At 41.6% G+C, this 26145-nt stretch overlaps 1 protein-coding gene across 4 annotated transcripts in view; it reads left to right on the top strand.

Annotated features, from left to right (window-relative positions):
• Positions 1-26145, top strand: part of SMARCA2 (SWI/SNF related BAF chromatin remodeling complex subunit ATPase 2) — a gene marked incomplete at both ends in the record, with an annotated part of 161983 nt that overhangs the window by 80431 nt on the left and 55407 nt on the right. For all 4 annotated transcript variants that reach the window (XM_084239029.1, XM_084239028.1, XM_084239027.1 and 1 more), the window contains 4 exons: positions 618-781; positions 7150-7377; positions 10466-10543; positions 16394-16612. In XM_084239029.1, the coding sequence (XP_084095155.1) occupies positions 618-781; positions 7150-7377; positions 10466-10543; positions 16394-16612 (689 nt within the window). The remainder of the gene's footprint in view (positions 1-617; positions 782-7149; positions 7378-10465; positions 10544-16393; positions 16613-26145) is intronic.

Raw genomic sequence — 26145 nt, 5'->3', positions numbered from 1 at the left:
GTAGAAATTAATTTCCTTTTGTGTCCCTTGGCATAAACAAGTCCCCACTGTAATGCCTATCGGCAAATTTGCTTTAATCCATTATAATAGTCATTTTAGGCAGGTGCACACACCCACGTGTGTGTGTGTGTGTGTGTGTGTTTTAGGGGGTGGTTTGGGATGCTTTTAAAAACTAGTTTTTGTTTTAAAGTGGAGAAATTGTTTCCCGTAAATTCTGGGTGAGCATTAGAATGTTGTGGAATGTGTAAACTTGCAAAGGTACCTGGTCAGAAATGTTTAAACCCTTCCAGCACTTTGGAATGATGGGCAGTAGTTCACGTGTTCTCTCTCTGAACAAAAGAAACATGAACTGATTTGAGCAAAAACTCTCTCTCTCTCTCTCTCTCTCTCTCTCTCTCTCTCTCTCTCTCTCTCTCTCTCTCTCTCTCTCTCTCTGTCTCTCTTTAATTGCAAAATGTTCAAAGTTGCTTTCAAAAGTACAGAAACCTTGGGGTATTACCTCACCAGCACAGAGAGCAGTCTGAGTATATTTCTCAAGGAAGCAAGACTTTTTGTCTAGCTCTGTGCCATTTTCAGACAGGAGTTAATTGGCAAATTTATTTTCCTTATCCCCCTAGGCACCACCAAGTCTGAAGATCGTGCTGCTTTGTTGAAGAAATTCAACGAACCTGGGTCCCAGTATTTCATTTTCTTGCTGAGCACAAGAGCTGGAGGCCTGGGCTTAAATCTTCAGGCAGCTGATACTGTGGTCATCTTTGACAGTGACTGGAATCCTCATCAGGTCTGTGTAGCTCTGACTTAGGTGCCCAGGCCAGGAAAAAAAAAAAGACTCTGAGCATCATTAGTCATAGCTATGGGGCACAGCAAATTTCTAAACAAGTATTCCCGTTCTCCAAACAGGAAAAACCCAATATATAATTCTGGCTGTTTTTTAATCTCCCTTGGAGAAGAGATATTGAGTTGTCATACACATGCCTTTGATGTACTTTTGAAGGGCTCAAGTTTGGGTTACAAAAACTTAGTTTCTGCTTAGGTTATTTTTTTGCACAGAACTGGGGTGTAGGCCAGAGGTGTGTGTGGGAGGGGGGAAGGATTCACCAGAGATCGAGTGGGGAGCAGAACAGGCAGTTCTACTAAGATACGCTGCTGAGGGAAGCAGCGGGTGAGACAGGAGAGGTCTGCTGCATCATGTGGGTCAGCTCCCTGGCTGGGATCAAACTCAGGCTGTAGCAGTGATAGACTTAACTCCTAGGCCACCAGGGAGGCCCCTCTGCTTAGTTTTCATCCCATCTCCTGGAACTGCCACTGAGCTAAGTACTTTTGGTGAAAGAAAAATCCAAAACATTTCAAAACACAAACAACAACTTACACTTGCGGGTCTTTTATCCTGTGCCAGCCACTTTATGTTCATTGTTTCATTCATTTGGAGACAACCATCCTGTGAGGCCACGACCATGACTGTTTGCATCATAACAGTCAAGGGAAAAAGAGTCCCAGAAAGCTTGAAGTAACCTCCCTAAGGTCAAATAGTTAGTATATGATAATTTGTCTTTTATTCTGTGTGTTTTGTTTGAAATCACTATCAAAAAGCATTCTATGGAGCATCAGCCAGTAAGTTCTTTTAGCCGGGTAAGGTTAGAAGTTAACCTTTTAAAGATACAATTTGATGATATCAAAAAGAAAAAACCTCTGGAATGGACCACCCATGGCCCTGGTTTCCTAAATTACTCTGGGAAGTGATGTGCTTTCTTATAAAGTAGTTGCAGAATGATGTTCAGGAGGATTTGAATCCCATTGGAACAAATGGAAATTCAAAATAGTAAGTGAAAAAGGAAGATGGCAACTTTCACATATGGGTATGAATTATGTCAGCTTATCTTGGACCCCCTGCTGTGCCTTGGGCTCTTCAACCATAAGTCCACAGAGTAGCACTCTCTGTTGTGGTCATGTGGTGGGTTGTGGTGAAGATGAAGTGGAAGAGGCTTACGAGCAGTTGCTTTTGACAGCAAGTGATCTTCAGGAGTAATTAGAATTATGAGGGAGCTTTCTAGTAAATATACCTGCCTGCTTTCCATCCCCTACCAAGCCCACCCCCAGTTTTCTAGGGACGTCCCACCCACATAGACTAGATAGACTTCTCTATATATTCAGAAGTGCCCAGGAGAGCATGGCATTGGTTCTCACACAGCTGAGGATCACTGATATAAAGAATAGACCCGTGGGTCTGAGTGACCACCCGCATTAGACCATGGCCTGTGCTCATCCATCTCTCCAGGTAGATAAATCAGTGTTACTATTCAACTTGTTTTACCTTGACAAGGATTGGGAGCCATCAGCATAAGAGTGTGTTTGTCCGAAGACTTCAGGAAGTGTTTTTCATCCTGTATGCATTCCAAAGCGTATTCGTGTGACCAAGCTGCAGTTTTCCTTTTTACCCATGTGAATTCAGTGTCTGTTCCACAAACATGTATTGATTGGCTGATACGCTGTGGGATCTGAGGTAGGCTGGGAAGAACACATGCTGTGCTCCTCCAGGGGTGCGCCATGTGGTTGGATGGTTAGAATACCCTACTTGGTGCTGTTTAAATCTTTATTGAGACCAAAGTAACCTCTATGTAAAGTGAACAGAGAGTTACCTAGATTTTATCTTCTCAGGTAAGCATTTCTGTAGAGCCTCAGTTGTCCAGTTTCATTGGCACTGTGCAAATTGGAAGGGCCAAAAGAAACCACTGTTTCTGGAAATGCTGATTTACCATATATGGAAGACTTCTGGGACACCCCTACCTTTCTGAACACTTATCTATATCACACACACTGTTATGACCAGTAGCTAGAGGTGGAATTCCAGAATCACAGTAAATTTCATGATCCCTGTGAAGTCACTATGCTGAATGTACACTAAAATTTAGACAGTAAAAGATAGGACCCCAGGGCCTCCCTGGTGACATAGGGGTTAAGTCTCAGCACTATCACTGTTAAGGCCAGAGTTCAATCCCCTGCCAGGGATCTACCCACATATGGCACAGGAGACCTCTCCTGTCTTGCCCGCTGCTCCCCTTAGCAGTGCATTTCAGTAGATCTGCCTGTTTTGCTCCCCTCTCTCTCTCTGGTGAATCCTCTCACCCCCTATACCTCTGGCCTATACCCCATTTCTTCTATGCATAAATAAATAAAAATAAATCTTTTTAAAAATACAGGACCCCAGATTAACTCTGGTCTAATTTTCCACAAATATTTCTCACTCTGGGCGATATGTTCCTGCAGGTATTTATATCTGCCATAGGTATATTCACTCCCACCTAATTTGGCCAGCTGGCTGACCAGATTTTCCATGTCTGTCATTTCAGCATGTTCATTGGTTCTGGCAAACTTTTTCGCTTTCCTTTTTGGAAATGAGTTATCCTGCCATGATATAGATGTGTTACAAGTTTTTACTTAAACAGTAAAGAAGTATTTATTAAGAGATAGCCTTTCCAATATGATGAGACACCTTGCATACCTTATTTCAGGTACTCCTCAAACTATTTCATATTTAAGGAAGCCAGTTAATGTTAGCTTTTCCTGGAGCACAGCCAAGGTTCAAACCCTGGCTGAGTTTGGGTTTGAATCCTGGCTTTGTGCCTTTCCTACACTTTACTTCTGCATAAATGTTTCACAGCCTCCCCCAAATGCAGGTGATGGAATTCATTTTACTATGTTGGTCTCAGTATGCATTGAAAAAAGGTTTCTGTAACCATTCTTTATCATGTTGAATCAAAATTCAGACATATTGGTAAGTAGGGGAGTTATTTGTCAAATGTTGGCAAATTAAAGATAGAGACCTTTAAGTTGCTAATGGGAGGCCCTGGCTAGAAGCAGATATAGAAAGACCCTATGAGTGGGAAATTAGTAATAAAATCCCTTAGGGTTGCCAGGACTTCACAGATGTTGACTAGAAACATGGATCAGTACTTTTATTTTTAATGCATGGAGCTGGATTGTTATTAAAGGACAGTCAACCACAAAGTCACCTTAGAGGCTCTGTTCTCAGGCTATATTCTTGTCAGATATAATCACACTTAAATCAGTGTGAAGTTTCAGGTCACTGAGACTTCAGAAGTGTTAAATAATCCACTCAATAATTACAGCACTCATCTCTCTGTATTCCCTTCCTCACCCCCTATTTTGTGTAAGGGACCAACGGGCTTACATTTCATAAACTTCTTCAGTCTAGAAATATTAATCTTTGCTAATTTCCAAATTGATTTGTAATCTCAAACATACAAAACACCCACCATTGCCACCAAAAAGCAAGCAAGTAAACAACCACCACAAAAACTAATTGCAACAAGCTCACAAGGGTTCAAGAACTCACCACCCCTGTTTACAGACAGTCCACACCTCTGCTTCCTCACCTACCATGTTCTGCTGGCACCTGAATTTTAGTATTTTTGTGGTTGATCCACATCCTTTAGGACAGATGGCAGCAAACAACAACCTGTGGGCTGAGTCTGGTCCACCACCTGTTTTTGTATGATGTCAAAGCAAAAAAGTGTTTTCACATTTTTTAGTATAAAATCAAAAATGTACAGTGGTTTTGTGTTTGCTCTTGATATTTCCTAGAAAATTTGCTATTGTGCCCATTATGGAAACAGGTCACTGCCCCTTGCCCTAGAACAGCCTCCAGAAGCTGATGCCACACAGCTTGCCATCTTGGCTGCTGCTCAGTGTTTCTGGTGAAGATGGGTGAAGACCAAAACTGAACCAAGGGCTTTTCTTCTCCCAGTTTGGATTTCCATTATGTACCTCACTTTCTCCTTTTCAGAAAATAATCCAATTTGAATGGGTCCCAGCTGTGTTCATGGTTCAACTCTCTGATATTTATGTTAACTTCATCAAACATCTGCTGAGGGAAAACTTTGCTTACTTAGTCATTTCGTTGTAAAGGTCTCTGCAGATCTCCAGGGCAGGCTTGGCCTGTTGCCTCCTTGTGCTACACAAATGACTCTGATGAAGAGGATGGGTTCACGGTCGTGGAGCATCAGCTCTGTGCAGAATTGAGTGCTAAGATGGGGGGTGCCAGAGACATGCCTTTGCCCTTAAACTATATGGTCTGATGGGGGACACATGGAAATAACCAACTAGCATTGACCAGGAGACCATTGCCTGGACCAGAATGAATAAAGAGATATTACAAGTTTCATCATGTGGCCTTAAAATCAAGTAATTCTGCTTCATGGATTTATGAAGGTTTTTATTAAGGATTTTTTAATGATCTTTTTCTTGAAAGAGTCATATACATTTAAAGCAGAGGGCCTCCCTGGTGGCGCAAGGGGTTAAGCAACGCGCTATGAAGCAATCCACAGCCTCTGTAGCATGAGTTCGATCCCTGGCCAGCCAGGGAGCAACCCACATGGTGAGGCAGACCTCTCCTGTCTTGCCTGCTGCTCCCCTCAGCAGTGTATTTCAGTTGCCTGTTGTGCTCCCCACTCTGTCTCTGGTGGATCCTCTCACCCCCTGCATCTCTGGCTTGTACCCCAGCTCTTGTATGCATAAATAAATAAATCTCTAAAAAAAAAAAGCAGAAAAAATGTAAACACTTTGAAAGTAAAATAGGGAAAATTTAATAACATCGATAATGTTATTACCTAGGGATGCAAATATTATTAGTGTGTTGGTGTTTTCCCTGCCTTTTTCTTGGTATAGATTAATATGTGTTTTTTAAAAGATTTATTTAAAAAGAGAGACAGAGAGTGGGGAACAGAACAGGCAGACTGACTGAAATAACACTGCTGAGGGGAGCATCAAGCAAATCAGGAGAGGTCTGCTGTGCCGTGTGCATATCTCCCTGGCCGGGGATTGAACTCATGGTGCAGTGGCTGTGGACAGCGTCATAGGCTGCGCCTTAACCCCTTGCGCCACCAGGGAGGCCCTTAAGATCATAATGAATGTGCTCATTTGTAACTCATAGCTTTCACCTATTCTAGCTTTCAGCCCTTTACTCTTCTGTAAAATAATTTTTATGATACCTTGTTGGCACATATGTACTGTAGGAGACTATAATTCATTTAACCAATTTGTTTTTGTTCAATGTTTACTTAATTTTGCTTTTTAAAAAACCATTACATATTATATGCATTGTTATTTGCAAATCTTTGTGCATATCTATGATTATTTCCTTGGGATAGATCTCCAGAAAAGGAATTTCTGAATCAGTATCTTTACCCATTTTAACACTATGGTAGATAGTGCCAACTTTCTATCCCTGGAAATTTAACCACTTTCCTGTTCTACTAGCATTCTTTTCATTTCCCAAACTAAAGACTTCGATGGAATCAGATCCCAGGAAATTTGCTACATGAGTGACCGTTGTATACAATGTGTGTTTGTATGTGTGATGTATGCTTGTATGTATAATTCAGTAATGTTTTAAAAATCATCTTTAACATCTTTAGCAGGAAGGTGTTTTTGCAAGTTAAGGTTAGGTGTGGGTAATGTCAGAGTCATCATTGTGACATCAGATTTTTTTTTTTTTTTATAGAGGCATGTTTTTATTTATTTATTTATTTATTTTGTTTGTTTGTTTGGTTGGTTTATACATGCACTGGGTACAGTCAGAAGCGCGGGAGGGTGAGAGAATTCACCAGAGCCAGAGTGGGGAGCAGAACAGGCAGAAGGACCGAAGGACACTGCTGAGGGGAGCAGCAGGCGGCAGGAGAGGTCTGCAGGCCATGTGGGACCCTCCTCCGTTGGCTGGGGAGCAGCCGGGGATCGAACCGGTGCCGCAGAGGCCACGGGCAGCTTCGCAACCCAGCGCTCAACCGCTGTGCCACCGGGGAGGCCCTGTGACATCAGATTATGTGTGTGTGTTTTATCTAAGAACTCATCATGATGGTGAATTTAGGATAGACAAAAACATATTGAGACCGAGATTTTGAAACCTGAATTTATTTCACATGACTTGGCTAACTTGAACCCAGGTTCTCAGAATTAGGAATGACCTTGAATTTCTCCAAAGAAGGTAGCTTGTGTACTTTAAAAATGTAAGCAAGATCTTATCTTTGTAAGGGTGGTTCAAAGAACCCTCCCATGTTCCCTCTTGATAGGGGACCTGTCTGCTAAGCTAATCCAGGCACATTGGCCCTCACTACATATTGTTCCTCTAAACAGGACCTGCAGGCACAAGACCGGGCTCACCGCATTGGCCAGCAGAATGAGGTGCGGGTGCTGAGACTCTGCACTGTGAACAGTGTGGAGGAGAAGATCCTCGCAGCGGCCAAGTACAAGCTGAATGTGGACCAGAAAGTGATCCAGGCAGGCATGTTTGATCAAAAGTCGTCAAGTCACGAGCGGAGGGCATTCCTGCAGGCCATATTGGAGCACGAAGAGGAAAATGAGGTATCATAGAAAGCCAAGTTTATGAAATCAAGTAGTGACCTTTTGTTTTGGAAGGATTAAGAATAACCTCTTTGTTCTTGAAAGAATTTCCTGGCCTGGTGTTAATTAAAATGAATAAATTAGCTGCTATCTTACAACCCGAGCACAGAAAGCCTCTGAAAGTTATCCAAACTAATGTCTCATAAGTGGTTGCTAGAGGGACCTTCAGACTTGGCCAGGGGATGCTTTTTCGTCTCTCTCAGGGAGGTACAGGCAGCAGGCTTTATTGTGCTGTAAATGCTGCCTTCTGTAGGACAGCTGCAGAACTGCAGGAAGGTCACTTGAAGGGACAAAAATCAGCTAGAGGAGACCAACAAAACTGAAGGTCCTCCTTGCCTTTTCCTTTCACCGTTCCTCCTGAACACATCTGTTTTGCTTTTTGATCCGGCATCACTGCACTTCACAAGGTTCCACAGCCAGCTTTAGCTCCTTTAGTTATATTTGTATTTGGGAAGCATGACCATGACCTCCACTCCAATTTTTTTTTTTTTTAAGAGCTGACCAAAACAAAAAAATGACTGGTTTTAAAAAAACCTCTTTACTTGCCAAGACTGTTTGAAGATTGCATTGATTATGTTTCTCTTAGGGGATCTTCGGGTAGTTGTACTCTTTTAGATTGCCAATCTTAGCAATGCTATACTAAATTTTCATCCCAAATGGATTTGAAATAGATTAAAATGGTTCTTGTATAGTCTAGAAAACTATACAGAATGCCAGTGCCAATCCTTATCATAAATTAGCTCAAGATGAAAAAATTTGGTTTGGTGTGCCCATATTTGTGAATTGAAGAGGGGCTTTACCTTATATGTTCCTATGGAACACTATTTTCATTGCATGCATTAGATTGCATTTGATTTTTGCCTTGAACAGGGAATGTGTTTTTGAAATCATCTGTATTATAAACTAACTTCCTTTGAAAGTCCTACTTATTTATTTTTTCTGAAATGAGTCTAAATGTGAAGTAGATCTTGATATTTAAAGGAATCCTGAAATGAATCTTTTAGCAAATTTAAGAGCACTTTTCTATTAGGCCTCCTGATTTGTTGGTCTTACATAGTTGATTAGTGATGTATTAGATTTCATTAAAATGATGGAAAAATGCATATGCACCTACACTTATATGTTCTCACATATTTTAAAACTTTTGATCTCAAATAATTCACCACTTCTGGGTCTTGAATTTAATACTGATTTAAAATCAGATTGTCAGGTGATTTTCAGTTGTTGATGTACTCCAATATTAAAATAAAAAACAACCACCACAAACAATAGGGTGAGTGAGATATATTGTCACAAAGCAGAGGTGGGCAGAGCTGATACTCAGCCCGATTGTCTCCACTATAGTTTTGCTTAATTTGTTTTTTAGTGTGTAGGTCTTGTGCAGATCAGATCTGACCTGGTATAGATTGGATGCAGGGTAGCCAGGAGTTTCCAGCCTTCCTAGGCCCATGGAGACAGAGACCTCTGACAGCCCTGAGGGTCCCAGAACCCTGTGGCAATTGCTTCTAGCTGTGAGCTGCCTTGCTGGGGCTGCACATCCCTTCTAACCTATCAGTGTCTAACAATTGTCACCATTTTCCAGATGGCCTGTGTTCTGATGTAAAGATGTTTGGGGACTGATAGCTTTTAGTCAAGGGCTGTGATTCAGAAAACCTGAGGCAGTTTGACCATTATCCCAGTAGCTGACTGGCCATGAAGTTCTAGGGCATACAGAATCAAGATGATTGATTGCACACTTCCCAGCCTGGCCCTATGGACTTCTTGCTGGTTTGAAGAGAAGCTTTCCTTCTTGGGCATGGGGAAGTCCAAGCACCCCACTGGGTGGGCAAGAGTCTTCATACTGTGAATCTCAGCCCACCACTCCCCACTAGTCTGTGTCTTTTTTTAGATGAAATATTTAGACAAATTGACTTTCCCCAGTCTAGAGATGAACTCAATGAGGTTTTTCACAAGTAATTGTTATCTTGACTCATCAGTTTTTATTTGATTGAATGGCATTCATGTCTTGCATAGTGCGTCAGATGTTCTCTTGAGAATGACATAGTCATCTCATTTACTAGTATACTCATACTCTTTCTAGAACAAGCTTCCTTGTTTTGAAGCTGTGGTTTCAGAAGTTGAAAGTTTGAAGTTCTGGGTTTTCCTCTTGCTTCCCTCTGCTGAAACACTATAATTTCCCCAGTTGATTTTTTAACAAGTTCACTTCAGCATATGACAAAAATAATTTTGGAAGGCAAGTTCTGTAGTATATGTCCAACTTTTAAAAGATTTTTTTTAAGTGTGGAAGTCTTAGCATTGCATTTCTAAAAAAACTTGAGAACTGTTGGTTTCTAAGGATTCTGCAAAGATAAAGTACCTTAATAAACCATAATATAAAATGAAAATTTTAGCCCTTATGTAATTTCCTTCTCTCCTTCATTTAAATTATTTTAATTAAGTATAGTTTTGTGGGGGTTATCTTTTGAGTTATCCCTTCAGAAACTCTAACTATTAGCAATAACAATACACACTGAAACACGTTGACTAAACATATCTTTTAGGCTATCTATTTGATGTCTGTATAAAAATGTGGTTGCTTTTTGCCTACTTTCAACATTTTATTTAATTGTAATTTTTGTAAGTCTCTGAAAATAAGCACTTATATTTGGAATAAGGTTAATAGACTTAAAAGAATTAATATTAAACACTTTTTGATATAGTATTCTTTATTTAAATCTTACATCTTTTCTGTGACATGTCACACCCATTTTACAGATGCCATCATTGAGGCAGGGAGCCATAAGTAACCTGTTTTAAAAGTAGGAGAATCAAAATGCAAACCCAAGAGAACCATATTTCCTCCCTAAACAGATTTTGCTCTGGGGAGACGACTTGAGTAACTTGCACATTATTTCGCAAGTGCTATATCCAGGGACCGCCATCTTTTTTTTCTGGCTTGAAAAATGTGTCCCTAAGGCCCGAGGGACAAATTCACTTCCTTTTTTGTACCTCGCCCCAGTTGCTCACCTCTCTCCTAAAGCCTGTTAAATCATTCTATTCTTGACTGTAGGAAGAAGATGAAGTACCAGATGATGAGACTCTGAACCAAATGATCGCTCGACGAGAAGAAGAATTTGATCTTTTTATGGTAATGTTACAGAAAATCCTGAAAACGAATGCCTTGCTCCCCTCCCCCCCCCCTTTTTTTTTATTAACACACCATGTCTGGAGCCTACATGCCCTGGCAGAATTTCATTTGTGAAGCCTGTGCCTTTCCTTCACTTCAGAGCCTGCAAACTGACTGGATTTAGCCTGCAGACATATTTTGTTTGGCCCACGCAGTGTTTTTTAAAATTTCGAATTTGTTGCCAACACAAAAAGAATCCTGATATCTGGCTTCTCTTGAAAAATGAGAGTGGGCAATACCAGGCCACATTTCTATGTGGAAACAGTTGGCTAGAACTGGGTAGCAGCTGTGCCCTCTGGATAGGCCATGTGGTCTGTGGCTTACCACAACCCCCACCCCCCACTTCAACCCCCTCGTTGCTAATCCCAGGCCAATGTTGTTCAGGAAACCTGCCCTGCTCCAGGGTAGGCTGTTTACAACTCTGCCCTGTCTATAGGCTCCTTACTGGAGCAAAATAAATATGCCCCCTTTGGGAGTAGATGGACAGCAGCAACTAATTGTTGAAGAGAGCCTGCTTAAGCAAATTGGAACATCCCAGATGTGTACCAAGATTAGTTTCACTTAAAGATCAAAATTGGTTGTATTTCACTGGGAACAAAATACCTGAAAAAGAATGTTGATGTTTGAGGATTTAAAGTCCATAGTTTCAATCTTGACGTTCCATGATATGTAGTAATCTGTAATTTTGTGGAAACCTGAATTGGATTTATGTGTGCGGACTGCCACAAGGTCAGTATGTCGGGGAGCAAGCCCCTTGAGAGAAAGGCTCTCGGAAGTGATATTTTATCACATTCTTAAGGCATTTGCTATGGCTATTTTATTTATCTCTGTGTCCCCAATGCACAGTACAATTTCTGGCCCATAGTAGTTGCCTAATGAATATTTATTGAACGAATGGTGGCATGTGCAGAGTTTCAGACCTTGTGGAGATTCTTGTCACCATAGATCAGGATGTGTAAAGTGAGAGGCTCCCTCCAGTACCTGCAATCATTTTGATCTTTCTAATATTTAGTCTGATTGGCTAATAACAAGTATAGTGAAATGAGTGAGTAAATGTGAACAATTAACTGATGGATAAAGAAGCCCAGAATCAGAGCTGCCAAAATTGAATGCCAGCAGATCTCAGACGAGTAATTCATGAGAGAAGCAAGTGGACAGGGGTGAGTATACGGTGGTGAAGTGCCGGTCAAAGGAAGACATAGCTGGAAGCTCCGTTTAGCCAGAAATTCCAAATTTTCAAGAGAAGCTGAAAATTTAGGTTTTTACATGTAATCTCTGGAATTTGAAATGTTTGCAACTAAATTCAATTTTTTATTATTATGTAACACTGCCGGCCAAACAAAACACAACCGTGGGCCAAGTATGACCCACAAGGTTTGCAATCTCTGCCTCTGTAGCCTAGACAGCCTGAGCATGGAGCTTCAGCTGTGTGGAGGTTTGTGTTATTCTTGTGATTTTGGTCTAGAGAACAATGATTGTGTCCACACATAAGGATTCAAGATATGACATTTAATTCTTTCTCAGGAAGCTTTCAAGTAGCCATAGGAATAACTCCCAACCTGGGATGTATTTGTAAACTTCCACCCCCTCCTAATGAACCATCCTACCCAGGTTGAGGTATTTCAGAGAGAAATGTCAGGAAAATGACTTTAGCAGTACTCTCAACATGGGGTGTTCATAAAACCTCTATTTCTTACCTCACACTGCTGGTCAGCACATTTACAGATTATTCTCTATTTAGGGAGATTGGAGATATAGATACCAGGGAAATAGTCTTTCTCTCCTTGAGGAACTTATTAAGATGTAGATTACTGGGTAACACTGAGGCAAGAGGCCTTGGGCTACCCTGGGTGGTCATTGATTGGCAATAATTAAGCACTGCAATGTCCTTACATACTGAAGAGGAGAAACTAACTGCCATCACACAAATCAAATTAGGCCCAGAGATGGAAGTTTCTATCAGCACCCCTGAATTAAGGGGAAAAGGGTGCTCTTCCACCTTTCTTTCTTGGGCTGGGTATTTGTAGAAATTGAAAACCTCAGAAAAAATTTGAAAATCTCATCAAGCCATCTTTTCACTGGGGAACATTTTATCATGCAAAAAGCAGGCTTTTAACACTTTTTTGTAGGCACTTTGATTTTGTGAGTTTTCTGCTTATTTCCTAAAGGTTGACTTCTCTGTTTTTGGCTATCCTGATCATTGTTTGGGTTTGGTATTTGAAAATCTAATCAGCTGGCTTCCTTTGGCCAATTCACTGTTCATTAACACCTCCACCAGGGGGCAGGAATTAAAATATGAATCCTTGCCAGTTACTCCAATTAAGAAGTTTTGTGAAAAACTGGACTAGAATGTGAACTAGCATTAAGCCTTGAGATTTCAAATATTTAAACTCTTCACCTATTATTTAAGTCATTTATTCTCCATATTAAATTAATCCAAATATATTACTTGATTTTATAGCAGACACTAGTTAAACAACATACATTAAGTATAGTCTCTTAAAAAAAATCTTTCTTTTAAACATTTTCTTGCTTTCTCCTTCTGAAAATGTGGCTCCACAAAAAGTGATCAGTCATACTGAGGACCTATGAATTACACCTAAAAAGATCTTTGACACTTCGAGATACCTATCCAAACATTTTGCTAAAATGCAAACACTGGTCCTCCCCGTTGACACAGTGGATTGAGTGCTGTGCTATGAAGCTGTCCACAGCCTCTGTAATGCGGGTTCCATCCCAGCCAGCCAGGAAGATACCTACATGGCGTAGCAGACCTCTCCTGTCTCGCCCGCTGCTCCCCTCAGCAGTGTCTTTGGTCTGTCTGCCTGTTCTGTTCCCCACTCTGTCTCTGGTGAATTCTCTCACCCTCCCGTGCCTCTGACTGTACCCCAGTTCTTGTATAAATAAATCTTAAAAAATATAAAATAAAAAAAAATAAAATGCAAACATTAAGCTTTTAGCTACCATGAAGGTAGCAAGTACCTTTAAAAATTATTGTTTGCAGGGCTTCCCCTGGTGGCGCAGGCAGTAGAGCGCTGTGCTGGGAAGCTGCCTGCAGCCTCTGCAGAGCCGATTCAATTCTGGCTGACCGGTGAGGTTTCCACCAGTGAAGAAAAAAAAAAAAAGCTCAAGACAGTCATATCACAGGAAGTTTTAAGCGAGGTTCTTTTTTTTTTTTTTTTAAGATGTATTTATTTATTTATTTATTTATTTATACAAGCACTGGGTACAGTCAGAAGCCTGGGAGGCTAAGAGAGAATTCACCAGAGTCAGAGCTGGGAACAGAACAGGCAGACTGACGAAATACACTGCTGAGGGGCGCAGCGGGCGGCAGGAGAGGTCTGCGCACCATGTGGGACCCTCACCAGCGGCCGGGGATTGAACTGGCGCTGCAGAGGCTGCGTGCGGGCGGCTTTGCAGCCCAGCGCTTAACTGCTGCGCCACCCGGGAGGCCCTAAGTAAGATTCTTTTAAAAAAAAAAATTATTGTTTGCTTGTTTGTTATTCTTAAAAGTATAATGATTATGTTTAATAGTTGTGAGCCTAAGGTTTATTATCAGGTCTCATGACAATCATAGTCATGTAGTAATTCAATAGTCAATTAGACATTTCTTAACGTGAATATCAACTTCAAACTTTATACTATTATTCTGTAGAATTCTTTGGGAAGTGATATAATCATCTAAACTTTAAGCTTAACTTGTTAAAGATGGTGTCTATCCTTGGGCCTCCCCAGTGGCGCAGCGGTTGAGTGCTGGGTTGCGAAGCTGACCGCAGCCTCTGCAGCGTTGGTTCGATCCCCAGCTGCTCCCCGGAGGGTCCCACATGGCGCGCAGACCTCTCCTGCGCGCAGACCTCTCCTGCGCCACATGCGCGCGCAGACCTCTCCTGCGCCACATGCGCGCGCAGACCTCTCCTGCGCGCAGACCTCTCCTGCGCGCAGACCTCTCCTGCGCGCAGACCTCTCCTGCGCGCAGACCTCTCCTGCGCGCAGACCTCTCCTGCGCGCAGACCTCTCCTGCAGCCCGCTGCTCCCCTCAGCAGTGTACTTCGGTCCTTCTGCCTGCTCTGCTCCCTGCTCTGGCTCTGGTGAATTCTCTCACCCTCCCGCGCTTCTGACTGTACCCAGTGCATGTATAAACAAAACAAACAAACAAATAAATAAATAAATAAAAGCATGCCTCTATTAAAAAAAAAAAATTAAAAGATGGTGTCTATCCTTTCTATAAGAAAAAAGTATCAAATGTTAGTTATTGCCTTTACATCAGAGATTTTTTTTCTCAGTTGTAGACAAATGCATGGTGTAAGTCATCTGACAGGTCTCAGGCTAGGTAACATAGGTAATATAGTGACAATATTTTGTCATATCAGTGTAGTACACTAACGAAAAATAGGGTTTTTTTAATGAATAATAATTGGAGGTCACCTCGATAGGCCCCTTTTTTGATGGTGCTGTTAAACAGGCATCCTCTGTGCAAATTACAAAGGTTTGGTGGATCCCATTTCTGATACCAGAGCATTAGAAAGTGGATTAAGAACAGCCTCGCTGGCTAACTATAGCACATGACAGCAGGATGGCCACATTTATCTACCAATGGGGCTCCACCATGCTCCGAGCCTGTCCCATCTTGGGAATATAATGATTTCCAAAAATGTTTAAGCATAGTTTAAGGGACACTTTGAATTTGAATTTTTAAATGTGTACTAGAGGTCAAGTCTGGATTTGAATAGAAACTTCATTTGCATTTTTTACCAGTGTTAGCATTTAAGAAAAAATTATATTGAAACCCTGTTTCAGTGCGATAGAACCTGAAGGAAGAAAAAGGGAAAAGGTAAATAATTTAATGGTTAATGTTCTGTTGGATTATAGAGATACTTCAACTAGCTAGTGATAAATATAAATATATATATAAATATATAAATATGCACACACACATAACTAGTGTAGATAGCAATTCAGTGGAGATTTTATTTGTTCTTTTTTAGCTATCAGTTGTAGGTTGAAGTCAAGTATGTGGCACTTGAAAATTTATTTATAAGTGAACTGGATTTTAAAAGAAGGAACAGGAGGTGGGGACTAGGCATTTAAGGATATGAAAGTGAGCCATTTCACTTATAGCTGGATCGATCCGTGGGGATGAGACTATCTTGAGGTCTCTCTCTCTGTGGTAAAATATTTTCATTAGAGTTAAACTTTTAAAAGCCAAAGAATTGAGGGACGTTCCTCGCATAGAGCCTGTAGATCACTGAAAATTCAATCCATTCATGGCCAAATGACTAATCAAACCATTTCTGTGCCCACATATCTGAGTCTGAAAGAGGGTGGCTATTCTGGAGTGACTCTTAGGTCACTGATTTTCCTGGTGGTTTAATTAAAATCATGAGCCCCTATGTAGGAAAAGGAAATTTTCTTAATGAACTTTCTCTTTTATGTGCTTTAAGGGTATTTTTATGCAGGGAAGCAATGAATTATTTGCCAGGGCTGATATTTTTAAAATAGATCCCCAATTTGAATTGTCTCACTATTACTTAAGGGGAAGCTCTGTACCCATGTAGACTAAGAAAGGGAGAGTACTTTTTGCAAAGCATAAGTAAATGTCAAAGATGGGTACAGAGGAAGGGAAGGGATTTGACCTGCACTCTGTGCTTTAAGGAATGGGCTAGAATAAGTCAGGATAGAGCGGATCCATGAGAGAGGCTAACATGGACCCTGCCACCATAGGGGGCAACTTGTGCAAGTGGCATGTGCTGTCAAGTGTGTGCAGTATAGAATTCCCTTGCCCTTTGGTGAAACTTTTGTTAATACCTGCAGCGCATGGACATGGACCGGCGGAGGGAAGATGCCCGGAATCCGAAGCGCAAGCCTCGCTTAATGGAGGAAGATGAGCTGCCCTCCTGGATTATTAAAGATGATGCGGAAGTTGAAAGGCTTACGTGTGAAGAGGAGGAGGAGAAAATATTTGGTAGGGGGTCTCGCCAGCGCCGGGATGTGGACTACAGCGATGCCCTCACAGAAAAGCAGTGGCTGAGGGTAGGTGTGGCTTTCTTTCCTGTTGCCAGGTGGAGTGTGCTTGTTGGTCTGGAGAGCTCTGGGGTCTCGAGCTGGGATTCATTGAAGAGGACAAGTTGCCAGTGAAAGGAGAGGGGGTCTTGAACGTCAATAAAGCCCTTCTGCTGTTGCAGTAGAGTCATTTACATTTCCAGGCAGTGCCTTGAAATATAATGAAGACATTTTTTGTTAGAGCAGGATTGGTCATTGGAAGCACAGGATTATTAGGGCTCTGAGACCCACTAATGTTTTATGACCAATTGCCTGGTCGTGCCTCACTCTCTTGGAGTTAGAATCAAGCTGTGGAAGGGGACCTTAGAGATTATTTTAATTGTTCCTCCTCGTTTCATGGTCTTTAATCAGAGTTTTACTTTCCTAATGCCTATAGAGACGGTTCAGGGACAGTGGTATTTTCTAATTGCATTCTTTCCTAGACCCATAGAACATTAAAGCTGGAAGGTGCCTTTGGATTGTCTCGGTTTTACACAGAAGGCAACTGAGGCCCAGAGAGGCTGAATGATGGCCCGAGGTCACGCAGCTGGCTAGAAATAAGAATCAGTGGGTGCTGATGCAGTTGTGTGCTTGCTCTCAGTTTGGTCTGATTTGTTGGTCACAGACACATACTGGGGCCTGAGACTCAGGGCAAGGATGCTTGGAAATGTTTTCTGTAGGTTGAAGTTTTGCTTTTTTTTCTCTTGCTCTGGAAAATGTTGATTTTGCATTTGACTGGAGAATGAAATCTCTGAACATTCTTTGGGAAGCATGGAAATAACAAATTCTCCTAGGAGCCACATGTGTGAGTGCAGAGTCATGTGAATCTTTCATTTGAAGTTTGAACACTACTTCCCATTAGTGGATGCAGAATTACTACCTTAGCTAGAGCAATCTGGGACATGAGTTCCAGGCAGGGCAAGTAAACTCGTGCTGGAAATAGTAAGCACAGTTGGGTAAAAACCAAACAAAAGAGAAACTGTTGTTATGAGTTGTTCTTTTTATTGAAAAGGAATATAACTCCCAAGCTTTGTAAATCATGGATTTCAGGACCCAGGTCCTGGGGAGGTAGATGGGTGGAAAACCGATTTAAGTATTTTGAGATCAGATATCAAAGGCAGACAGGTCTTGGCACCACTTGAGGTGTGATTTACTCAGGATGTTGTATGAAGAGAGAGACTTGACCTAAATTTCAGAAAGTCCATGCTGTTCTGCTAAGAAAGACACCAGGAAAGCATTTGTTCATACGCACGGTTGAACAATGGCATATGAGATGTAACTTGCATGTGGTTGTTTGACTGTCAAATCCAAATATTTCCATGGTCTCAGAATAGAGTTTTACAGATTCCTTTTGTGTCATCATTTGAGGTTGTATTTGTATAGTTAAGATTCATGCTATAATTTGAAGAATGTTTGTTTCAATTTTATTTCTGGGCTTGAGAAAACTCCCTTTCTCTTTTGTTTAAGCAATAAATTAAGTGTCTGGATTATTACAGGAGATAAGACCCACAAAGTGGACCAACATTTTACAATCAATCTTTATATATGTGTAATCTCCAGATATTACAAGCATAATAACCTTGTTCATTGAACAAGGATGTAGCTGAACTTACCATTTTTAAAATAATCATTGAGAAGTGCTCTTAAGAAAAATAACATGATTCTCAGGAAGTTTTCAAGTTTAGGACACCACATTTTTTTTTCTGTTTATTTCATTTATATCACTAATGATTAACACAGCACCTCACAACAGAGACTCTCTTCTAGACACTCAAAGGATGTTTGTGAGAATGAAGTTATAACCTTATAAGAAAGCAGAAAGTTACTAGTATACCAGCACCATTAGGATAACATCTTTTTTTGTGTATCTAGTAGACTGACTTTTATCTATAACATGCACATCTGAAAGAAAAACAAGTTTTCTATACTGTAAAATTGAGGTTGGTAATTTTCATACTAAGTTGTCACCCAAGAAGGAAGAAACTGTTCTCGGTAGAATTTTATTGTAATATTGTAATATATCTCTTTGTAATTCAACCTTTTGAAAACTGTATGTCCATATTTGGTATGAGCTGGTAACTTAACCATTACCAGAACATGCAATTAATGCAGAATGCTCCATGGCCTAAGCGTTCAAAACAGATGCTTACAGCCGTTTGCTTTCTTGTTCTCCAGCAGCCGCCCTGGTTAATATCAGCATTTTAATCCTTTTCGATAGTAAAATTATATTCAAGGGTTCTCACGGGCCTGGATGTGAAGAGATGTTCTCTATTGACTTCTGATTGAACACATTGAGTGAACCCAGCCGACACAGCCTTGAAAGGGGATTTGGCAAGGATCGTTGTGTAAGAAATGCTGTAACAGGGCTAAAATAATTCTTCTTTCTCCTGGCAATGTTTTACAAAGCCTGCTTGGCAGAGGCATTGCAGATAGATAGAATCCCAGAGTTGGAAGGCAGCTGAACAGAGCAGCTAACCCATCCTGTGCTTAAATCACATTCTCTGCAATGCCCATGCCAAGGAGCTGGCTGTCCCTAAGGGAAACATAAATACCTTTTTGTCTGCATGGCCCTTCCAGTTTAAGGTCAGCCCTGGTGGTGAGTCCTTCCTCCCTTTGAATGGAATCCTCTTTCCCCATAGCTGCTCCTCACTGGCCTTGAGTCTGTTCCCTGGGGTTAACAGAACAATATTGTATTCTGTCCTGAGCATCCCATCCCACTGGATAAAGTGTTTGAGGGCAGAAGTTCAGTCTGACATGAAATGCTTTACCCTCTTCTTTCTTTTGAGCTTCCTTCATCCTTCAAGGCCCAACTCAATGGCCACCACTTATGTGATGCCTTCACAAATAATTACTAACGGCACTTCCACAGTGCTCGCATGTTTCTTGGCTTGTCCATGGGTCACAACTCAAATTCTCTTTCCCAGTTTTCTTGGTAGCTGCTGATGTGCCTTCTCTCCTCTCCTGACTAGTTGATAAGCCGATCTACAGCCTGGAAGGATTTAGGGCTTCCATGTGCAAATAGTAAGTGTCCACTGATTGCCAACTTGAAGTCGCACCAGATTGGCCTGTCAGAGTGGAGCTGAGGCTAATGTTCACTGCTGCACCAGATGGACCTAAACGTGCACTATCCATGGGCTGCTCCAAAAAAAAAAAAAGAAAAGAAAAGAATGCGTAGGATTTTATTTCTCACATAAAAGACCAAGGGGGAGATACTGGCTGGTGGGGGCAGCTGTTCTTCATGCAGCCATTCAGAGATCCAAGCAGCTAGCACCTCTGCCAGCTTGGTTTGCTCCGTCCTCATGGGTTCAAGTGGAGAAAGCAACATGGACTTATGGTTGTGGATTCTCATGGGCCAGGCCCAAATGGCCACATCTCCCTTGCCCTCATATTGCACTGGCTAGACCTTGGTGATGTAGCCTCACCAGCTAGAAGGGAGGCTGGGAAATGTGGTCTGGCTGTGGGCCCAGGAAAATAAGATTTTCGTGACTAACTAGCAGTCTCTGCCTCAGAACACTTAAGTTAAATTTAAGTGATATGGCCACGTTTAGGAGAAAATTTTATTATGGGCTCATCAAAAACAGGTTATATTTTATAATCATAGCACGCTAAAAATTCCCACAGTGTCCCTTAGCCCGCCTGATTAGTTGGAATATCATAACTTTTTTTTTTTTTTTCCTGTACTGGTAATGTTGTTTTAAATGAGGGAGATCACAATTTCAAGAGCAGTTTTTAGTTTTTTTAAAAAAAGTTTTTTTAATCATTGTTTTGAAATCCCTGTTTCCATTGAGTCTTGACCTACAACTGGTCCCATTTCATCTTTTTGGAAACTTTTGACATGAGCTGTTCAGTCTGGGGCCCTGGCTTCAGTCTCCACTTGTGGCGTTTTCTGCTCTCCCAGGCCTCATGTGGCTTCCAGCCTCTCTGCTGTCATAGTGCTCTTGGATCTTGTGCTCTTTGGGTATCTGCAAACTCTTGGCTGCTTTCTTCACACATTGCTAGAATGTGCAGGATCTTCTAAACAATTACTAAGTCATTAGCAGGGCATTTCCTAGCCTGAAACTTCTAGAATCTGGTGATTGTTTAGGTTAGAGAGCTCTTTAAAAATAAGAAAGGGCCTCCCCGGTGGCGCAGCAGTTGAGCGCTGGGTTGTGAGGCTGCCCGCAGCTTCTGCGGCGCCAGCTTCTGCGGTGCCAGTTCGATCCCCGGCTGCTCCCTGGCCACCGGAGGAGGGTCCCACATGGCGCGCAGACCTCTCCTGCCGCCCGCTGCTCCCCTCAGCAGTGTACTTCGGTCCTTCTGCCTGCTCTGCTCCCTGCTCTGGCTCTGGTGAATTCTCTCACCCTCCCGCGCTTCTGACTGTACCCAGTGCTTGTATAAATAAAATATAAATAAATAAATATTTTAAATAAAAAAAAACTGTTTAAAAAATAATAAATAAAAATAAGAAATACAAAAATGTCTTACTTTCACAAATGCTGTAAAAATATCTGACTGGGCCTCCTTGGTGGTGCAAGTGGTTAAAGTCTCAGCGCTATCAAGCTATCCCCAGCCACCGTGGCATGAGTTCAATCCCAGGCCAGGGAGGTGACTCACAAGTGTATTTCAGTAGATCTGCCTGTTCTGCTTCCAGCTCTGTCTCTGGTGAATCCTCTCACCCCCGCCCCACCTCTGGCCTATACCCTAGTTCTTGTATGCATAAATAAAAATAAATCTGAAGAAAAAAATATTTTACATATATATGTGTGTGTGTGTGTGTGTGTGTGTGTGTGTGTGTGTGTATACATATACCATTGAACACACAGTGAGGGCCCCCCTGGGCCTTGGAAAAGCTTATAAAATGAGAGTTCTGGAGCTCATGCTTCCTTAGCTTCATAAACTTCATACTAAATCTACCCCTGAGCATTTTCAGGGCCTCATTCCTCTTGCTTTCTCCACCTCACTCCCCAACACACCTGGTTTGGATCCTGAAGGCCAAATATTCCATTTCAACCCAACTGAGTACTAGAAGTCAATCCTGGCCCCAACTATTGCTTACCACACACTCCGCAAGGTAAAAAAAAAAAACAACTCCGTCGTCCCCAACAAGACTGCGCTTACTTCAAATGCCAGGGGCTCCCAGGGCACCTGCATTTCTTATTGACTGGCTGTAAATCTGGGGCGGGGAGGGGGGGGTCATCTCATAACCCCTTCAGGTTCACTCATTTGCTATAATGACTCACAGAACTCAGGAAAGTGCTGCTTGAGTGTTATTATGAAGGATGCAAATCAGGAGGCCCTGCCCAAGGAAGAGAGGGCCCGGTCTAGGGGGAGAGAGAGTTTCCCCGCCCTCGTACAATCAGGCTGGATCACCACCTTGGTACCTCAGTGTGCTCACCAACAGTAGGTGCCATGAAGCTTCAGTGTCCTTACTTTTTCTTGGTAACTCTTTACTTGGGTTTGATTTATCAAATCATTGGTGCATGATTGCCTGTCCTCCACGCCCCTTCACGGCCATCTTCTCTGGAGATTGGGCTGGCTCAAAGTCCTGACCCTCTCATCACCTGCTGTGTCTTTCTAGTGACTATCTCCAATTCTGAAGTCTCCAGGGGCCCACCTGGAGTCAATTATTAGCATAACAAAAACTGGTATCACTCAGGAAATTCCAAAGGTTATAGAAACTCCCTTCCAGGAACCTAGGACTGAGGCCAGACAAATTTTTGGTAGCAGTGTCCTCAGACCTGACCACTTACCCTTAAGTCTCTTTACAACCTTTCTCTCCAAGGAGAACTAACTGCTCTTTGCCTTGCCTTCCTGTCATAGGGCAACTTCCCACACACCCATTGCCATAGTGCTCTGTAGTGTTCTACGCCACGCTCCTGATGCAGCTTTGAGGACCATCTTGTACCAGGCTTTGCTCTGGGTTGCAGAGTCTTTAAAGATTTATTTATTTATGGGCCTCCCTGGTGACGCAAGGGGTTAAGACGCAACCTATGAGGCTGACCGCAGCCACCGCAGCACGAGTTCGATCCCCGGCCAGGGAGCAGCCCACATGGTGCAGCAGACCTCTCCTCGGTCGCTCACTGTTCCCCTCAGCATTGTATTTCAGTCGATCTGCCTGTTCTGTTCCCCACTCTGTCTCTGATGGATCCTCTTACCGCCCACACCTCTGGCCTGTACCCCCGTTCTCGTATGCATAAATAAATAAATCTTTAAAAAATAATAAAATAAGAAAGATTTATTTATTTATGCATACGAGAACGGGGGTACAGGCCAGAGGTGAGGGGGGTGAGAGGATCCACCAGAGACAGAGTGGGGAACAGAATAGGCAGATCGATTGAAACACTGCTGAGGAGAGCAGCGGGCAAGCCGGATAGCTCCCTGGCCAGGCATCGAACTCGTGCTGCAGTGGCTGCGGATAGCTTCATAGGTTGTGTCTTAACCCCTTGGACCACCAGGGAGGCCCTGCAGAGTCTTTAAAAATGAGGAAATTCCTTCCCCTCCATTGCCAAAGCCTGATTTCAGCTACTATCTGGTGGTCGACTCACAGAGCCTGTTTGGGAAGTCATTGGTATCATTTGTCCTCTTTGTCTTTGCATACTCACTTCATCCTGATCAGTGGGGGCAGCTGCTCTTCATGTAGCCGTTCAGAAATCCAGGCTACTGGCACCTCTGCCAGCTTGGCTTTCTTCATCCCCATGGATTGGAAGTAAGGAAAGAGCCATTTTATAGCTTTCCCATGGTGGACCCAAGGTGATAACATATCATATCAGGAATTATGTATGTAAATGTGTACTTTTGCACACACTATCATTAGCACATGTTGATAATTTCTTGGAAAAATTATCTTTGTTTCTTTACATGTGAGAGCGGGCTTTCCATCGACTGAAATAGGTTGAGACATCCAATGACTCCAGTGGTCTGAGATGGGGGTTTTTTCATTTTAACTTCAGCCATGTGTGCACTGGTGGGATGTTTCCAGGATTGTAGTGGTTATTGAGGCATGGGGCTCCGTAAAATCAGGGTGACTGCACAGCTAAAAAGTGGGCTGATGGAGAATTCTGAAATGCCTGGTGTTTCAATTCTTCCTGTTGGTTTGGTCCTTGTGCCAACTTCAGAATAACTTCCCTTCCTTAAAACATTTAGTGACATCCCAGAATTTATTTAATTGCCGAGTGAGTGATTTGTGCCCTACAGCACTTGAAGATAATTGGAAAGCAATCTAAATTATGTGCTCTGTATAATATTTAATTGGCAGGCTGATGGAGGGAATGAACGTTGGAGAGCATGTTTTTGTTTCACAATGAATCTGAAGTCTTGAGGCTGTAATTTGGAAAGGTCCTCTATATTTGCTGATGTCTCTCTGTGTGGTCCCTCACTGTTTGGGGATACTTCTTTTGGTAGACTGTCTAAACTCCTGGTGAAGGAAGATACCTCCGTGTTTGTGCAATGGCCTGTGCTCTTGCCTCCCAGATGAAGTTATGTAAATGGTGGTAATAAGACGTCCTCAAATTTTTAAGTCTGACCATAAATACAACCAGTCTGACAAGCCATAAGTTTTTGGGAAGGACCTTGAGGAAAGAAAACCCAGCATATTTCAAATTGACCAGTGTCACCACATAAGCACTTGAGCATCCCACAATTTTTGTGCCTGAATGGGGTTCCATAATCATTTCTACTGACCACTGAAGGATTCTGAACAGTTTCTCCTTCCCCACGCTCCAAGTAGAGAAAACAGATTAAAAGACCCTTAAATCTAAAGTAGTAAGGAATGCTCAATAAAATGAAAGTGACAGTCTCAATGGAATTGACTTGTGTACCTTAAAAAGCCGCATAACACCAGGTGCACATGTAGGATAAGCCCCGTGGTTGGCTTTTTCATCATAAATATCTCTTGCTAACCTCTACATGGGGAAAACATGAAAAAATCCATGGAGAGTTGGACACAAAGAACTTGAAAGTGTAGGAAGAAAGTTTAAAGACACTGGGATCTCAAAATATTTTCTCTTCTGTTGAAATACAGTGAGAAATAACAAAATATTTCCTCACATTTATGAAGAGGATTTTTCTTTCTCTAGAAATCTTTAAAACAGGATGATATCTCCTGTTTGGATAGATTAAATATGATCCAATTTGAAATCTGAGACAGGGGCTGGGATCTCCTTACTGTAAACACAGATGAGACCATCGGTGGTTCTGTGAGATTTTTTCCTGAAGTGTCTGATACTACCAAGATTTTTCTGGATCCTTTATCTAAAGCTTAGTGGACCTAATGCCTTCATTACTTTGCTGCTTCTCTTTTATCATTTTAAATAATCTTTCTTTATATTTTAGGATACAAAAATGAGGGCTTTCTATCTTTTATCAAATTACATTTTTAGCTTTTAAAATTGGATCATTAGATATACTGGGGCAAAACTTCTAGTAAGCTGCATTTCCGTTTTTATACACAAGGGAGAGCTAAGGGCCTAGAAAATAGATTTGGGTTTTGCCAAATTCCAGGTTCTCTAGCACTTTAGGAAGGAAGTACTGAGCTAATTAATGGAGGTAAGAGTTGTGAATTGTTTGGTGAAATATTTGACAGTTATAAGAGGATTTGAATAACGTTCTGTAATTTTAATTTTGTACTTAAATCCATTGGCCAGATAGATTGCTTTCACAGAGATTGGATCTTTTGTCAGAATGCAGTAGGGTAAATCCAATCGAAGAAATAGTTCTCAGAGGGCCAACTAAAATAAATATTAAAGTTTGAGGAGCAAGAGACTTGTTTTGACTGCTTTTTAAAACTGATGCCTGGAATTTCTGGTCTCAACTTTTTCCCTTTGTAATGGCTTCCAGTTCTGAAATCAAACTCAAACATTAAAAGTAATCTTGGGAAATTGACTTACAATGTTAATGATGCCAAATAAGTTTACATTATCTTTACATGTTACAAACTACTGCAGAGAAATAATCGGTTTATTTCTGCTTTTTTGAATCAAGATTACTTTTTTTGAATCAAGATTACTTTTTTGCCCTGCACTTTTCTGCACCTTTTTAATCTTTAGTTATGAGGAGGAAAATCTTTTTAGAAGAAAAATTATTTTTTGACAAATAAAATGTGTGTATATTTAAGGTACCCAATGTGATGCTTTGATGTAGGTATATTGTAAAGTGACTTCATCATATGGGGGGGAGGGAGGTTAAAATTAGGAAATCAGCAGGAAACAGGCAGCCTAAACCTCACTGAGTCAGAGTCTAGGGAGTGTCACAACTGTGATTTTGCTCCTTATCTAAGGAGGGAATTCTGGAAGGTGGATGATAGAGGAGACCTTGGAAATGGATGAGCCAGGGTTCAAAACCCAGCTCCACCTAATTAGCTCTGTGACCCTGAGAGCCGAATGTAACCTCTCATAGCCTCATTGTAAATAGTATTAATAGCATGTTCCTCATAGAGTTTTCTGAGATTTCAATGTGGGTATTGTGCAAGCTGGCATATAAGTAGGATTCCAAAATTATTGAAACTATTCAGAAAAAAAAGTATAAAATTATTCCAGAGAAAACCTAAT

The sequence above is a fragment of the Talpa europaea genome, assembly GCF_964194135.1.
Source record: "Talpa europaea genome assembly, chromosome: 7".
In the NCBI taxonomy this organism is placed as follows: Eukaryota; Metazoa; Chordata; class Mammalia; order Eulipotyphla; family Talpidae; genus Talpa; species Talpa europaea.
Note: the sequence above shows the minus strand (reverse complement) of the source record. Positions and strands in the feature narration are given on the sequence as shown.